The following is a 17,828-nucleotide window of genomic DNA, read 5'->3' on the forward strand; positions in this document are numbered from 1 at the left end:
TATCTGAGCTGTCAGAAAGGAAGTTTGTTTTATATGTAAGCAGTACCCACATTCCAAACTTCATTAGAGGAAAGCTTGTAGGTTTGTATGCATTTGTATTTATCAGTTCCAGATTAGGAATCTGATGTTAATTTCTCTTTAAAGGGCTCTGTTTTTGGTAGATTAGAAAAGGAATGTGACGTTCTGTCTCTCTTGTTAATGTTGGCTTTACTCCAAGGACCTTCTACATTCTCAAGATGAAGCCCCTGGTGGCTATAATAGCGCTGATAGCAGTGGTGCAGGTTTCTCAGAGTTTCCCCTATTTACACCACAGAGGCTGGTTGAGATTGTTAAGGGAAGGAGATGGTTGTGGAAAATGCAATTTGGAACTTTGCTCTAAGCCTACAAACTGTCCAGCTGGTACTGTATTAGATCAATGTGGCTGCTGTCTGGAATGTGGGAACGTGGAAGGGCAGATCTGTGACTTGGACTATGGCAATCACTTCTACGGGCAATGCGGAGAAAATTTGGAGTGCAGGTTGGATGCTGATGAGGCAAAGTTTGGGGAAGTCCCTGAACCACAATGTGTGTGCATATTCCAGGAAAGTATCTGTGGACCTGAAGGGAAGACCTATGAGAACATCTGCCAATTCAGTGAGGTTTACTCTAAGGGAAGAAATATCACCATGAAGCACAAAGGACCATGTGAATCAGGTAAAATACAGAGAGAGAGAGAGAGAGAGAGAGAGATGGTATAAACTGTTCACCAGTCAGATTTGTCAAGGAAACAAAGATGTTGATTTTTAGATAGATCTAGTAACATTTCAGTGTAGAGACAGCAAATTAATAGTCATCATCATAATTATTGTATTTCTTCCTTGGGGTTTAAATAAGTAGTTCAGCAGCTGGTGTTTAATTTTGCACACTTTAAGCCTGTATGTTATAGTGAATTTCATATTGTACAGTATAGTCAGAAACAATCAACAGCTTAGCTGAGCTCTAGATAAGTGGAGCTGCATATTATGCAAGTGGAATCTAAAATTATGCATTATCATTAAGGAGTTCAAATAATAAAGTAAAAAATAACTGAAAGGTTTTCAGAGTATCAGAACACAGAAGACAGTCCAATATGGGCAGGCAGGGCCATAGAGACAAGACAGCTTTTGAACTATTATTTTATAATGACTGATCTGGTATTGGGGATGAAGCAGCAAAGCACAGTGGAGATACGGTCACTGGTAAAGTAAATGAAACAGAGTAGGCTGTAGTTTGTGAAATATTTAAATAAAGCTCCACTCTCCTAATAAAGGGTTTTAAATAATGCAATATAGTGGTTTTTAAAAGATTGAACTACCTGCTGATTAGAAATCCACCTATTAGAACAAAATCAACCTAAAACAATTTCCTTGAAGGCATTTGCTTCTATCTTGCTTTTCCAGAATGATGGACCTCATTTCAGTTTGCTGGGGCTTTACACTAAATACACTTTACAGTACATTTTATTTGTATGCACAAGCAATAAGCATTCAAAAGCAGCTTCACTGCAGGAGGGAGCAGAAAATGAAGCAGACTAGTTACTTGAGCACTGACAGTTCAACAGCCTGATTTTAATATGATTCATCCTTCAGCAATTAGTATCACCATTTTACATGGCAGATTTTCAAGTGGCTGAATAAGCATTACAGAGAGAAGTCCAAATTGCACACAAATGTCTTTGTAACTAGGCTCAAAGAGAAAGAAAAAGAAACAAAAGTGTGTGTATATATACACAGAGAGTTTCAATGTGTGTACAAAGGGTTTTTCCATACAAGGTCTCAATCTGTTTATAGGCCTGCTGTGTATGTGAGATTATGTATCGTGCACATGCAGATCTGCACACATTTCTGTTTAACTACATTATAGTGCTCCCCCTCCCATCAATTACTCTTATAAAGAGTAAAATGCTCATTGGAAGTAGCCTTATTACTTGCAGAGGATTTTGCTCTCTGTTCCCCATGACTTGACTTTCTCCCATGATATTAATTAAATTTTTCACTTGTTATACCAAATGAGAATGGTGAGTACCAAGTACAAGCTGACCTAGATAAAAGTAGGGGTGGCCAACCTGCAGCACGTGTGATGCAAGTGGCACAAGAAGCTTCTATGTGTGGCATGCAGCAAATAAGAGAGGGGACATAGAGCACAATGACAGGTAGAGCAGAAACCAGAGCAACAGATTGGCCAGGAAAAGGCAGCTGAAATGTCACCCACAGAGGGTGCGGGACTAATTTGTGACATGCCTCCCAAAAAAGTAGTTCCCACTGATATAGAGCATCCTCAGTATTGCAATTCAACAGACATGGACAAAAATCTCCCTTAAATATGTATTACCTTGCACAGAGGGGTCTTGTGCAGTGAAGAAAATGAAAGGGAATAAAGCTACACAGAATAAAATCTGCTAGAACCTGGAAATCCAGCTTATGGAGCAGTTCCTCCTGAAACCTCATACAGGACAGGAGGAAAACCTCATACAGGGCCAAATTCAGAGATGATAGTGTTGATAACATACACATTGGTTACTGTTATAGCACTGGGACAACAGTCTCTGGTCTTCCAAGGCTTATGGAGTCTTCCAAGGCTTATGAAGTCTTCCAAGGCATTCTGTTGGGCTGTTTCAATGATTGGGTTAGCAACAGAAGTGTTACAAATGTTGGAGTTAGTCACACAGGCTAGGGATAGACATTCAAAAAGCCTGCGCCTGAATTGATTCAATCTTTGCAGGTTAGTTTAACCTGCACAAATTAAACCAGTTTGTAACCACACAGACATCCCCTCTGGACTGAAGAAATGAAGACACATGCCTGCGGTGGCTCATGCTAGAAGCCGGGGGTGGGGGGGGGGCACTAAAGCAGCCCTCCCTTCCCTTCCTCATGGCTGAGCTGACGGGGTGTGGCCAGGCCACAGCAGGACTCTCTGATTAGGGAACCCCCCTACCCCTGGCTGTTGATAACAGAGCATTAAGTTACAAAGCAGGGAGTGACACAGAGTTGTTACCATTTATCACCCCAGCAAACAAAACAAAGCTTGTCTGATTAGTTCAAGCTCTTCTTAAACAACTTTTTACAAGGAACAAATGGAGGGACATTACCATCTACCTGCTGATCACCTCCAAATACCCTTAAGACAGCACTGTCCTGTCTACCTTTGTCCTGTCTTCCACAGCATTGACTGCAGCCAGCAAGTGGTATGCTAGCTAATGCTGAGAGGTGTTTGTGTAAGGCAGAGGAGAAGGGGAGAATCCCAGCTTGAGTAGGCAGTGGTGAGGGGAAAGGCAGGGGAGCAGGAGGAGGACTGCCACTGTACCTGCAGTCTCTTCTGAACTTTGGCCAGGGAGCAGAGGGGAGGGCCAGCCCTCCTGGGCTGGAGCAGAGAGCCAAGCCCCATCCAGAGTTGCAAAGCATCTGAGATGCTGGAGGACACTGGAAAGGTCTGGGATAGGAAGGGTCTGGGACAGACATTGCATAAATTGGTTTGACCTAAATCAGTTAAATCCGATACTACATTCAACCAGATTTATCTCAAACCAATTTTAGCCATTTTGAAACTGGTTTATGTGCACTGAATATCTGTTCTGTTACAGGTTCACACCAGTTTCTTATCACTTAAACTGGTTTATGTGTCATGTCTGTCCCTAGCCACATTGGTGCACTGTTCAGTAGATCATCTCATCCATACACTGTCTGGATCCCACCATCTCTCCAGCCATCTCCATCCACATTCTTAAATGTGCTTGGTAACTCTAGCTCCCTGGAAGACTGGGAGTTGTTGCCTACTTGCACCTACTATAGACACATTTCTACCAGCAGGTTCCCCTTCTACCCTAGGTCCCACTGGCTAGGAAGGGCTCCTGTACATGTGCAGGGAGGCTGCTCTGACTTGCTATAATTACAGCATGTCAGAGCAGATTTGATTAATTGAGTCTGCTGGAGCATGATAATTACTGCACTCCAGCACCACATGTATCAATGACCCCGCACTGAAAAATGGTGGAGGGGCACTTTAAACTAAAGCTCATTTGATGAGTTTTAGTGGTGGAGCACTTTGAACGTTTTTTTCAGGACAGGGACACTGATACACATGACGGTTTGGGCACTTTTAATTAGTGTGGCTCTTACAGCACATCTATAAATGCCCAAAGATTCCAGTTACAAGAATATAAAGTCCAAGTTTGGGGGCAGGAATCATTACAGGAAAAGCAACCAGATGCCAGATAAAATAGCTTCTCCTCTTTCCACCTCACCCTGACTCTGCATTATGCTGTCTTTTCATAGCATCTGATGAATGGAACTTAGGTTCACAAATCTTGTGCCTTTTAGTTAGTCTATAAAAGGTGCACATATATCCTGCCTTCTGACTGGTTTCACACTAATAGGGCTAACTACCTTTCTTGGCCTTGACAAAGTCCTTATTGACTGAGATTTGGTAGCATTTCTGAAATCATTTCATGTCAGAGCTCTGTGAATAAAAGTTCACACAAACCTTTATAATGTCCCTGGCAACAATAGGAACAATGCTACTTATACAACAGTGTTCACTGTGAGATGACCTGTAGATTTTATCTTCTCCTTGCAATTCTCCAATACACTTTGGGACCAGGACTATGCAGTGCAGCATTTCCTCCTTTGGCCATGCCTTTTTTTCCTTATGTCACATCTGCTCACATCTAATCTCTGCTGCCTTCACACTATGAGCAGGACAGTACAACCACACTCCAGTGTATGTAGTTTGCTCTTGTAAGACTCAGGAGACTTGTGCTGATACTTTTACCTTAGAAAAATCCATGCTTTCCGGCTTCTAATATTGATTCTACTCCCAATTCTCTGTTCTTGTTTTTAATCCCTTTTTGCCTCATCTGTAAAATAGGCTTAATACCATATTTTCTTACATACAACACACCTAAGAATATATACAGACCTTGTGGTTTGTTTGAAAGGTCTCTATTTTTTGAAAGGCTCTATCTCATACCATACTTTACTGCAATAAAATCAGATGTGATTTTTTTAAAGGAGAGACAAAAATAAGTTACCAGGAACTTACTTGCTAAATTGTTATGCCAGGTATAATTTTAAGATGGTCTTAATTGAATGAAAAAAATAGGATTTTAAGGGAAGGATATTTGCCTTACAGTAGAGATCAAAAGGGTAAAATCAAGAACTTCTAGCTTTTAAAAGCAGACAGGCCTTTCTCCAAAGTCAGAGCAAAATAAAAGAGTACAAGTTTCATAAAACTTGGCTGGTGCAGTATCCTTTTTCCTTCTCTGGCCTGGTTCATTATAGTTCCAGTGGTAACTTTAACTCAGCAGAACTCTATCTTCTTATATTGACTGTAAAAAGCTTCACTTGTTATTTGTCAGTAGAATAATACTAAACAGCAATAGTAATATAATACAGCATTCTTCAGCATTAGCTATCTTGCTGATCCAAGCTTTGAAGGTTCCCTGAGCATAGAATCAGTTCTCAAAAGCAATTTCAGGAATACTGACCAATGAGGAACTCAAGCCGGCTAGTTAGGGAAAATTCATTTGGTGGATAGAGATTTTTCATGACCTGGCCATTCTGTTCTTCCTAAGTCCCAAATATGTGAGATCGAGTCAATTAATTGGCAAATGGTTAACACATCAAATGGTAGGGAGACAGGTAAAGTCTTCCACTTGGGCCAAGTGCAGACATTTGGGGTGTTATGGGGAAGTTAAATGAATTCAAAATGACTGCTCCATATCAGGTAAGTCAGGATGGGGAAGGTTGCAGGAGGGCTGGGGGTCTACCAGAGGATGGGGGGAGGTACAACCCATGAGGGTTGGGGGACAGGTGTGACCAATGGATGGGCGGGGCCAGCATTACCCATGGGTGGGGTGAGATCCCCTCCCCCAGCAAGGGGCCTAGGGAAGCAAAAAGTAGCCCAGTGCAGGGAGTGCGGGCTTGAAAAGTGCAGTCCTGGGGCTGGGGCCAGTGTCTGGGTTTTTCCAGCACTGGGTCTGCGCAGGGAAAGTATATAGAATTTCCATGCACTGATTTGACCTAAATTGAATAAGTTTGATACTAGATAGAGCCAGGTTAATCTTAATTTAGGCTCTGCAATTTTTAGACCAGTTTGTGTGCATGGAACTTCTGTACAGTTACAGGTTTCAACTGATTGCCAGTCACTGAGACCAGATCTATAAGTGTAAGGTAGGCACTGGGACAAGGTAAGCTTAAATTGGGTGGCCATTTTAAATCTGATTTAACCTCCCCAAATATCTGTACTTAGCCTTGTAGTTTGCCTGTTCAAGTCCAGCCCAGATTGTAATCAGTAATAATTACTATCTGATGGCCAGTTTATACTACCATATTTCTACACATAACATACTTTTTCCAAAAAGTCAGCTGCTGGAAATTTCCATATGCATTATATGCAAGAAATATGGTTAGAACAGTTTCTGTCTGTATGGACAAAAGTAAAAGTAAAATCTGCACACAATTCATAGGGAGCAGAACAACAAGCAGGCTCTACTCCCTAGCTGTAGTTACTTAACTACATACCATAAGGCAAAATCACTTCCTGCACTGTTTTTCAAAAAACAAGGTGTGAATTATATTCAGTGGCATAGTGTGTGGGAGAAAATATGGCAAACCAAGTGAGCACAGTGCATAGGTGTCTACATCACAAAACAGTCACCATACTTGACATTAATTGGCATCCTTGTTTACTGCCTTTGCAGAGTAATGTAATCTGTTTCTCCCCTTTTCTTTACAAGTGTTCCCTCTAGGCCAGGACTGAAGTTTATTAGCAAGGCAATGTAAGGAAGCCTGATCTAACTACTGTACTAATTCTCTGCAGTATCAGAGAGCTTCAGTCTTCAGAACAAGTTGATTCAGCATCTTTCATGAATACCAAATTCACTTGGGAACAAAAGAAAACAAGTGTTTGTTGAATGAGAGTATTTTCTACAAAACTGATCTATAGTCTATAGATAAGTCTGCAGTGAAGACAATATCACTTAGCATGTAGGCTCTTGAGTAACTTAGGTGCTTTAGGAAAAGCTACCCATGCTCTCATTCAGTCATAGGTTATTGCATTTCACGGAGGGATCACTGAGTAAGGCTACCTGGCCTGTATTATATGGGAAAATCAAACAACATGAACCCAGTTGGCCTTAAAATCTGTGACCCCCTGGGGTGTTCAACTCATTTGAGTCAGGCCATTGCCATATATATAATAGTTACTTCCCAAAACCCTTCTGATTTTTAAATCAGCATCCCTCTTTGTACTCCAAGCACATTGTTGGGATTAGAGGGAGCCACTTTGTTAGATACAGGAGACACAATCCCTTCCAGACCTCCCCAAGGAGCATACACCATCCACACACTCCTCTGTATGCATAGGTCCCAGGCAGGTCAATGGTTCGACCTAGGCTGGGCAGGTGTAGAGTGCCTTTGCTTCACTGCCTTTGGAGTGGTTTGTGATCTTAAAGAAACAAGGAGGTAGCAGTACTTGCAATCTACACTGTATGCATTTATGCAAGGCCAAGCTATAACCTGGCTATTAATGTGTAAATGTAAGTACCATTAGCATCAATGGCCAAGGTCCAGAAGAGGAAGACATACTCTATAAAGACTGTGTGTTAAATCCACAAATGGTCTTCGATGCAGAAGGTCAAAATTTATATTCTGAAAAAAAACAACTTGACATCTGCCTAACTCAAACATGCATTCTCAATGTGCTAAAATGCATACTGCTCTGAAAAACTGTAATTTCCCAAATATTTCTGTGACTAGAACTCTGCTTGGGGCTTTACTGGATTTAACCCTATTTGGAGTTACACCATTTGCCACTTAAGCAAACCCTTAAATTTAATCTTTCAGACTTCTCATAACCCTAAATTTAAGCATGGATCTTACTTAAGAAAAGCCAGAAGACTCTCCACGTAGTGAGATTGCACATAACAAATAGAAAGGAGAATAGATTTAATCAAACCAAACATCTATTTGGAATTTGAATCAATATCAGCAGAGTACTTACAGTTCTCTAACAGCTCCAATAGCAACAAAAGACCTATGGGGGGCAAAAAAACCTCTAATTGTTTTTATAATTTGGTCTCGACAGTTTTTTGCTATGCTGCAGGAGAAAGAGAGGTCAAATAATCCAATACTTGAAGAAAAATATATATTAAGGCCAGTTTTTTAAAGTTTTAGTTTTGCATGTGTTTCTTATCTTGAATATATCCAACCCTTGCCTTGCATGTTTGTGTGTTTGCCTCAGTATGTCTTTAAGAAGCTAATCATGGGTGACTGGTGCTACCTTAGTAAGGGGGGCATGTGCCCCTCCCAGCTACCAGTCAGCTATGGTGGGGGGGTATCCCCCTGTAGCCAATCACACCTATTGTGAAGCAGCTGCAGTGCTCCCAGAAGTGGCTGTGGCACTTCATCTGTTGCTCCCACTCCCTGGCTGGCACTCATGGGATGGCACCAGTGCTCCTGCCTGCCCTGCCAGTCCATTGCCTAATCAGGAAGCACAGCCTGCCAGGGGGTGCCCCAGTGCTCTCAGGGGGCACATATGCACCCCTGTTCACCCCCTACACATCGCCATTGAAGCTAATCATTAATGCAAAGGCCTCAAAGAATTTCTGTAAGAGAATCTCATATGTGGTGTTTTTTTCTGGATTGACACTGTGGATATGATTGAAATCCACCTTTGCATCATGTGTAAGGCCTGAAACATCATGAGTGTGCTACATTACAAGTCAAGGAGCCAGGGTTGAAGATATAACAGGAAGTTTTGCAGCCTACAGAAATAGCCACAAGGAGCGCGTCTACACATGCAAGCATGCATGCTTGCAGCAGCTCAAATAGAAGCGATGCAAATTTGAGCTGGGGCTTTTTGCCTGAGCGCACGTGCTTGGACATGCACTTTGTTGTGGAGCAAATTGTGCCAACTGGGGCAAAATAACCCTGCCTGGTCTTGCAGCCAGGGGCAGCTAGTGCCTGGGGCCAGCACCTGTGCTGTCCCCAGCAGTATAAAAAGCTGCCCTGGCCTGGCCCCATCAGTACAAAAAGCTGCCCTGGCAGGTAGCTCAGGGCTACTCACTCTCAGGAGCTTTTGGGGCCCAGCCAGTTGGTACCTGGGGACACTGCCCCTTGTGCCACCTAGACCGCTGAAGCAGTCCTGAGCGTTCTCTGCACCCTTTACCCACTGCAGCAGTCTGGTAGTGGGGGCTGCTGCCTGGTTGTGACCTGCTGCGCACCTGCCAGAACCAGATGGGGACTGCACAGCCAGTAGAGGCATCTGATCCTCTGGGTCACTGCCAGTGGGCTGTGGCTGCAGAGTTGGCCTGTATGTGGCACTACTGCCATGTGTGCCCCCTGCCCAGCCATCTGGGCAGCTATTGCCTGGAAGACATTCCGGGTGTGGTGGCCTGCTTTGAACTGTCAAATCATGTCCTCCTGGCCTCAATTGGCCAAGAGGTCAGCCACCTCCAGCTGGGTCGAAGATGCCAGCACTGAGCAGGCATAGCCACTGGCCTCCCTAACAGTGATTTTAGTGTTCCAGAATATTTGAAAACTAAAAATCCCTGTGGGCTGGGGCTGCTGGGGCTGTCCCTCTGCCCCACACTGTGCTGGTAGGGCCCCAGTGATACAGACAGCAGCTGGACTGCTGGTAAGTGCCATGGAGGTTGTTTTTTGTTTCCTATGGGGATGCTGGGGTGGGGGACAGGGATCGGGGGCCTTGAGGGGGCCTCGAGGGGGGGATGGGGCCAGGCAGGATAGAGATCAGGAGGGTTTGGGGGGCAGGCAGGGGGTGGGGCCAGGCAGAGCAGGAATCGGGGGTGGGGCTTAGGGGGCTGAGGCCAGGCAGGGAAGGGACTGGGGGCCTCAGGGGGATGGGACCACGCAAGAAAGGGATCAGGGGCCTTGAGGGACAAATCAGGGGTGGGGCTGGGCAGGGAAGGGATCAGGGCCTCAGGGGGGTAGGCGGGGAATGGAGCTGGGCAGGGCAGAGATGGGGGGCTGGGTGAGTGGGCAGGCCCAGCAGGGTTTCCTCCATAGTCCCTCCCCCCCTCCTCTAGCTCCCCTGACCTCTTACTTACTGGCACTGGAGCCCTGGTGCTGCAGTGTGCTGCCTGCTAGGCTGCGTGCTTCAGCACCAGGATGAGGGATCAACCACAGAGAGACTCTGGCAGCCAGAGTGTCTGTGTGGAGGACCCAGCCTCCAGTTGCTTCAAGGCACGTCCGGGACCATGCCCTGTCCTGCTTTTTTAAACTCTGGTTTTTTCTAGACCGCTGGATATCTAGGGGTCTAATTTTCTCCCCGCACTGCAAACTTGCAGCACAAGGAATATTTTTTCATTCCTGCATGTGCCTCTTGCCCCATCTCAAAGGGATTTGAGACAGGGCAAGAGGCGCGTGCGTGCTCATCTGGACACACCCAAGGAATCTATCAAGTGGATGAATTTGGTGATCCTGAACCTTGATTGGGTTATAGCAGTATCCAAAGGCTGATGATCAGTACTACCTGTTTCGTTTACAAGCAAGAAGTCTACCACTCCTCAAACTTTCTCAGGAATACACTTTAATATAGAGCCCTGTTATCTGAGACATGCTGCAAGATTGTTTTGCTGGAAGAGGAGATAAATACCCTTGTACAACAGTGAATGCAGAAAAAGAAAGTATGATTATTCAAAACAATATGAGAGTAAAACCAGGCTTATCACTTCATCTACAAGGGCTAGCTACCAAAACATTTTCCACAGCTGCTGTTCTTATAGCCTATGTCCTAAGCACTTAGGCAAAAAGGTAGGCTGCGGTTAAACTCTAGTCCCCCATGAATCAAACAGTGTCACTGCACCAGGTTGAGAACCTTAAAGGCTTCTGATGTGCCAAAAACAGGTCTTCAGGCTTCATTTAAGGTATACTTTATTCAATATCCAAATTCACTTGTTACTTTAAAACTTTACTTATGAATTTTGTCTGGTTTATTTCTTATTGTGCCAGGGCACTGTCTCATGGCTGGTCAAATTATTGGCCTACCCACTTGTTTAGGGCAATCCATGCCTTTGATGTCACCTAGTAATTGTTAACAAGATGGAGGGCAGCCCATTTAATGCCCAATGCCAAGGACATTATACACATCTCTGTAACATCCCTACCCCATGTGCCATGCCTCACAATTGGCATCACTGTTGGCTCTGGCTCCACAATGGACCTAATTCCCTGCCTGTCTGGCTTTTGGATCCCACCTGGATCCCTCCTACTCAGGTGGTCTACTTTGCCCTCATTCTGGGTACCAAAACTCCCTAAGCCCTTTTTCCGTCATGGATGTGGCCTCCTCCAGGACCTTCAGCCTCACTGGCCCTGGCCTTGCCTCTAGGCCAGTCAGGACTCCCAACCTCTAGCCTTGGCTGTCCCTTGCAGTGGGCATTCTGGCCCTTTGATCAATCTGGTCCTGGCCCCAGCATGGGTCATCGAGGTTATTTTAGGTAGGTTCTGAGCCACTTGCCCTCACAGTCTCATATGGGTTCACCTTCATGGGCCCCTCCTAACACATCTCACTCTCTACTCAGGCCAGCCTCTGCACAGTCTTTCGGGCCCCCTTATATGGACCCTACTCTACACAGCCCATATGCAGTCCTTCAGGCCTGCCATACAGACCCTACTCTATGCAACCTGATCAATCATGCTTACACACCACCTCACTGGGCCAATACTCCACCCCTTAGTGGGGCTACTACAACACCCTCTCACTGGGACTTTTGGGCTTTATGCCCCCTGGGTCTCAGGCCTGATGACATGTCTGGACACTCGCTTGTCCCCTCTACAGGGTAACCCACCAGGTTGTGGGGGTTGAAGCTATATTGTGCCCCATACCTTTCACTAGGGAGGCACTGGTATGTCATTTCCTGGGGACCACCCCACCACAGGCAGCCCCACCACACTACCCAACCCCAGCAAGGTGTAGTTTTAGGTCATTCTCCAGGACCAGAAATCTTCTCCATCCCCATAGTTCCTACCCTGAACCTCCAGATGGGAGCAGCAGCTCTGGCTGGGCAATGTTCTCCTTGTGGCTCCCTGCAGCAAATGCCCACTCAATTATGAGGACCTGGGTTTATAGTGAGGCTGTTCAGTCCCAACTTTCAATCCAGGAGCCCTCTTGTGGTCATGTGCTTGCCTCATTGTGCTGCACGCTCCACAGCCTGCTCAAATCTCTTAAAGTGGCAGGCACAGAAGGTGCACTGCCACACTACCCATCTCTATGCCACAGATGATAAAACATCCATATAGGGAAAAAAGTGTCTGCACTTTTTTCAAGTGATTTTATTTTACTTTATTTTGATCCAATATCAGTCAAGCTGAAAAATATTGATTTGGGAATGACAGTATGGTTTCCCAACAGTATGATATTTACATTTGCTCTCACAAAGCTGGTTTTTAAACACACAGCAGAAAACTAAGTCATTCCTTTGCTTCTTTATAATAAAATTCACATTTAGTATCATCTGCAATACTGTGCCAATAGTTTCCAAGACAAACAGTGCAGTTTGGTAAAATCAGTAGCAAAAATGGTTTGAAAGGGGTTGGATTATATATGAAGGATTTGTTCATCATCAATGAATTGATGAACCCACCTACCTGTAAAGATCCTGCAGTGTTCCCATAGTTCCATGCCTGGGCAGTAACACCTACTAGCTCCTTCACTGAGATGATAATGCCCCAGACCAAGGGTCAGTAACCTACAGCCTGTATACTGGATCTGGCTCAAGGACCCATTTTATTTGGCTTGTGGACATGGGGCTCTCGCCATGCCATTATAGGGAGAAGCAGCAGTTCTAGGAACTCTTCTTATGCTGCCTCAGGAAGAAGTCTTAGTACTTACCCATTCACCTTGACCCAATATGGGTCATTCTGACCTGTAATCTGAAAACCACTACTCTAGACTGTTGTCAATCACTGCCCCGAACTGTTTAACAGTCTGTCAATCTCATACAGTTGATACTGCTGAACCAGTTACTTGTTGCAGCAAATCAAATGCTCTGTCTGACAGGTAGCATCAAAATGCCTCTTATGCTGGGTGAGGTTGAGGTATAGAGACCCAGAGGCAACCTGCTCTATTCACAACTGATCAAAACAGCCTTTGATGGAAGAAAGAAAGGCCTTTTCCAGATTGTGACTTTAGAGCTTCTGTGTCTCTGTGATAGACACAAGATGAAAGGCTGTGCGCTTGTGATGAAAGGATTTATTGTTATTTATTTATTCTTTAGTTGCTGTATACAATTAATCTTTAGGGAACAGCAGATGCTTTGAGGGGGAATAACAAAACAAAGTACTTTGAATTTAGTGAAGGTTATATTTATAGAACAATACCACAACTAGAGATCAGTGCTCAATACTTGTTTCCTGTGCAAACTGAAGTCTGAAGAATGCCAGTGTCACAAATAAGTCATCCTGTATGTTTGACATCCCTGACCTAAATAATGAATAGTGACAAATTGCAGTAAATCCAATAAATAAAAATATAAATAATCATTTTAGCATTTTACACATATACTTAACTACTCCAGCTATCCCCACTAAAAATCAATGGAACTACTCAGTTGTAAAATTCACCAAATGAATGTTTGCAATATCAAGGCCTACGTGAACAATCCATAGGCATTTTTTATCCCAGCTATTCACCGAATCCTTATAAATAATGTATATGTTAAGGCTGATATTTTTCAAACTTGCCTAAGGGATTTGAATTCCTAATTCCATTAAGAAAGAGGGACTTATGGGTTTAAATGCCCCAGACAGATATGAGGCTTACAGTTTAGAAAATAAAAATCAGAGAATGAGTAATTCTAAAATAGATAAATAAATAATTCTAATAATAGTAATTCTAAAATAGATAAATACATTACTTGACCAGCTCCACATTAGACATTGTCATCACCTAACTAGGCTGATGATATCTGACAGCAAGTATTATAGCTGTTGTTTAGAAATCTGGAATATTGCCTTTAAAGTTCCAGATGCTGAAGCATGAGTCTGTATTGACATATTAACTCAAATATTGTAGGCAAAAACATATTTAATATTTACAAAAAAGTTTTCTTCTCCAACCATCTGAGATACTGCACAAAAACTGAAGCCATGATTGAATCTTAACCAAACCAAATGGCCCAGAAAATGCATCCATTCTTACAAACTGTCAAAGAAAGAAGAGAGAGAAAACAAACATAGGTAGGCTTGAAAAAACAAGGTTTTTTTATGGATAAATATAAATAGATTACCAAAAAAAAAGGATACTGTTAAGAACAGTGGTAGTGGTGTTTTTCTTCTCTGCTTACTAAAGCTACAAATCATGCATATAGTACATTTCCACATCATATAACATATTTGAAAAAACCTTTTATTTTCTTGTTGTGGGATTTGCTCCATCTGGTGGTTAGTTTAAAATGTTATTTTTTCAGTTCTTTCAAAAATACAAAAAACCCCTAATGGATGAAAAAGAAAGCTTTCAATGTAGATTTCGATATCAAATCCTGGTATATTCATTCATTGCAACACTTAAATTTTATTTTCTAATGTGATTTAAGCATTTAAAACCTAAGTTCCAATAACTTTCACTAAGGTTTAGTGTTCTTGGTGTCTAAATCACTGGTGAAAAGTTAAACTTCAGCATCAAAGTGACCTCACAGATTTAAATATCTTCCTCCTCGTATTCTAAACTAATTAAAGGCACCCAGAAGAGAGATTGGGTTGCAGTGAAGGTAAAAAAAATTCTAAATAATGCACAGAAGACTACAATTAAATGCAATACTTAGAGACACAGAAACAAGAATTGAGAATAATGCTGACAATGGTATTAATGTTATGGTCTTATTTGAACTATTATGTTCAGTTTTTTGTTTCTGTCTAAAAAGGATATAGGAAAAAAGAGAATACTCAAATTTAATAATGCAAGAAGATGCAGGGAGCTGGTCAGGAAGGCCAAGGCAGAGATGAAACTGGGACTAGCTACCCAGATCAAGGACAACAAGAAGTCCTTTTTTAAATACATAGGGGGCAAAAAGAAGGTACCAGGTGACACGGGGCCCCTGCAAGACTTGCTAGGAAATCTGGTCGTCACACCAGACAACAAAGCTAACCTATTTAACAACTTCTTTGCCTCCATTTTCCTGAGCAGGGACCAGATCAGCCCCCGCACTGGGACCACCCCCTCAGGCCCCAGGGAAGGCACACCTAGGCCAAGGGTCAGTGAGGATCTAGTCAGGGAACTTCTGGAGGGACCGGACTTATTTAAATCAGCTGGTCCAGACGATCTCCACCCCAGAGTGCTGAGGGAATTAACTGAGGTCATTGCTGGACGCCTGGCATGGCTTTACAAGCACTCATGGTGCTCTGGTGATGTACCAGAGGACTGGAAAAGGGCCATTGTGGTTCCCATCTTCAAAAAAGGGTGGAAGGAGGACCCAGGAAACTATAGGCCAGTTAGTCTTACCTCAATCCTGGGTAAGCTTTTTGAGAGAATTATTCTGGCACATGTCCACGAGGGGCCAGCAGGGGAGATTATGCTTAGGGGCAACCAACACAGGTTCATTAGAGGCAGGTCCTGTCAGACCAACTTGGTGGCCTTCTATGACCAGGTCACCAAATCCTTAGATGCAGGCGTAGCAGTGGACGTAATCTTTCTGGACTTCAGGAAGGCCTTCGACATTGTCTCTCACCCCATTCTCATTAAAAAACTAGGAGACTGTAGTGTTGACACCTACACAGTCAAATGGGTTGCCAACTGGCTGGAGGGCCGTGTCATGCCCTTAACACCGGTGTACCCTTGACCTGCGAGCCTGGGTCGGCACAACCGGCTTGGCGTGGGGAGGGGGAATTATGACCAGGCAGGTGGGTGATAATGGTGAGCAGGAGTCAGTATGATTTAAACACAGCTAAGTTTTTACACAGAAAAGTTTATTTTACTTATGCTACTGATGGCTTGCAGCGTAGGCAGAGGAGTTGATTTATTCAGTTACAGCATGCAGATATCATGTTACCCAGCATTTACAGGGTGGGTAAGAGAGAACATGATCTGTTCTTTTTGAGTGTATACGCAGTTCTCCGCTTTGGGCGGAAGTTCTTTCAAAGTTATACTGGGCAAAGGTGACCAATTACTATATGCCAAATATGAATAATTAATGAGTTAGCACTTGTGCTCTCTTTGTTTGCTCAGGTTTCATAAAAAACGGGGGTTATTTTTACTTGGGTGATACTGGTTCTGTTTGGTCACAGGATGGCGCGCGTAGCATATTTAATTTTACAACTTCATTAAATTAGTTTCATTTTTATCTGGTCACTATGGGTACAGATATCTCTCGTGCTAAATTGTCAAGGCCAGTTTCTCGTTCTTATATGGGAACTCAAGTGATTTGAAATGAGGCACAGATAGGGGTGTGTATATGCAGCACTGTTAATACAGAGGGATAAATTACAATTACAAAGTTTGTTGTGTTAGCTTCTGACCTTTTGCCATCTGACCTTTTGCCATCGGCATCTGAAATCAAAGACTTTAATTTTTGACAGGCCACACCCAGAGAGTGGTGGTGGACGGGTCATTTTCGACCTTGAGGTATGTTGGCAGTGGGGTCCCCCAGGGCTCGGTCCTCAGGCCCGCACTGTTCAACACCTTCATCAGTGACTTGGACGAGGGGATAAATTTGCTGATGACACTAAGATGTGGGGGGATGTGGGCACACTAGGTGGAAGGAAAAGGCTGCAATCAGACCTGGACAGGTTACAGGGGTGGGCAGATGAGAATAGGATGGGATTCAACACTGACAAGTGCAAGGTGATGCACTTGGGGAGGAAGAACCAGCAGCATATCTACAGGCTGGGGAACTCCATTCTTATCAGTGCAGAGGCAGAAAAGCATCTTGAAGTCATCATTGATGCCAAGATGAACATGGGCTGGCAGTGTGGCGACACGGTCTGGAAGGCCAACCATACTTTGTTATGCATCCACAGATGCATCTCGAGCAGGTCCAAGGAGGTGATCCTCCCCTCTATGCAACACTGGTCAGGCCGCAGTTGCAGTACTGAGTTCAGTTCTGGGTGCTGCACTTCAAGAGGGATGTGGACAACAGGGAGAGGGTCCAGAGGAGGGCCACTCGCATGATCAGGGGGCAGCAGTGCAGGCCCGACGAGGACAGGCTATGGGACCTGAACCTGTTCAGCCTCCACAAGAGAAGGCTGAGGGGGCATGTGGTAGCCTGTTACAAACTAGTCAGAGGGGACCAGCAGGCATTGGGGGAGTCCCTGTTTCCCCAAGCACTACCAGGAGTGACTAGAAATAATGGTCACAAGCTGGCAGGGGATAGATTCAGACTGGACATCAGGAGGCGCTACTTCACTGTCAAGGCAGCTAGGATCTGGAACCAACTTCCAAGCAAAATGGTGCTGGCTCCTACCTTGGGGGTCTTTAAGACAAGGCTAGATGAATACCTTGCTGGGGCCATTTGACCCCAGTACTTTTTCCTGCCAAGGCAGGGGGTCGGACTTCATGATCTGCTCAGGTCCCTTCCAACCCTATTAACTATGAAACTATCAAACTATGAAATTAAATTGAAAGAAAAAACAAAATAAACCTGACTTGAAAATATTATATTTTCTTGCATATAACCTGAATCTTGTCTCCCAAAAACCAGCTGATGGAAACTGGGATGCACCTTTGTGTAAGAAATATGAATCCTTGTAAGTCAGGAAATGTGGCAGTGGGGGGCAGTGGCAGCATTAATTGCCATGTCTCTCAGAGCCTTAGCAAGTGGCAGTTAATGCTGCTGCTACCCCAGTTGCCAAATTCCTGGGCTC

General features: G+C 44.0%; 1 protein-coding gene across 1 annotated transcript in view; it reads left to right on the top strand.

Moving 5' to 3' along the window:
* The first annotated feature begins 236 nt into the window (after window positions 1-236).
* Window positions 237-17,828, top strand: part of LOC149856382 (kazal-type serine protease inhibitor domain-containing protein 1-like) — a 31,830-nt gene continuing 14,238 nt past the window's right edge. Inside the window, exon 1 of the mRNA XM_090020502.1 lies at window positions 237-693. Within this exon, the coding sequence (XP_089876628.1) occupies window positions 237-693 (457 nt within the window). The remainder of the gene's footprint in view (window positions 694-17,828) is intronic.

The sequence above is a fragment of the Crocodylus siamensis genome, chromosome 10, assembly GCF_052110815.1.
Source record: "Crocodylus siamensis isolate JL-2025a chromosome 10, ASM5211081v1, whole genome shotgun sequence".
Taxonomy (NCBI): domain Eukaryota; kingdom Metazoa; phylum Chordata; order Crocodylia; family Crocodylidae; genus Crocodylus; species Crocodylus siamensis.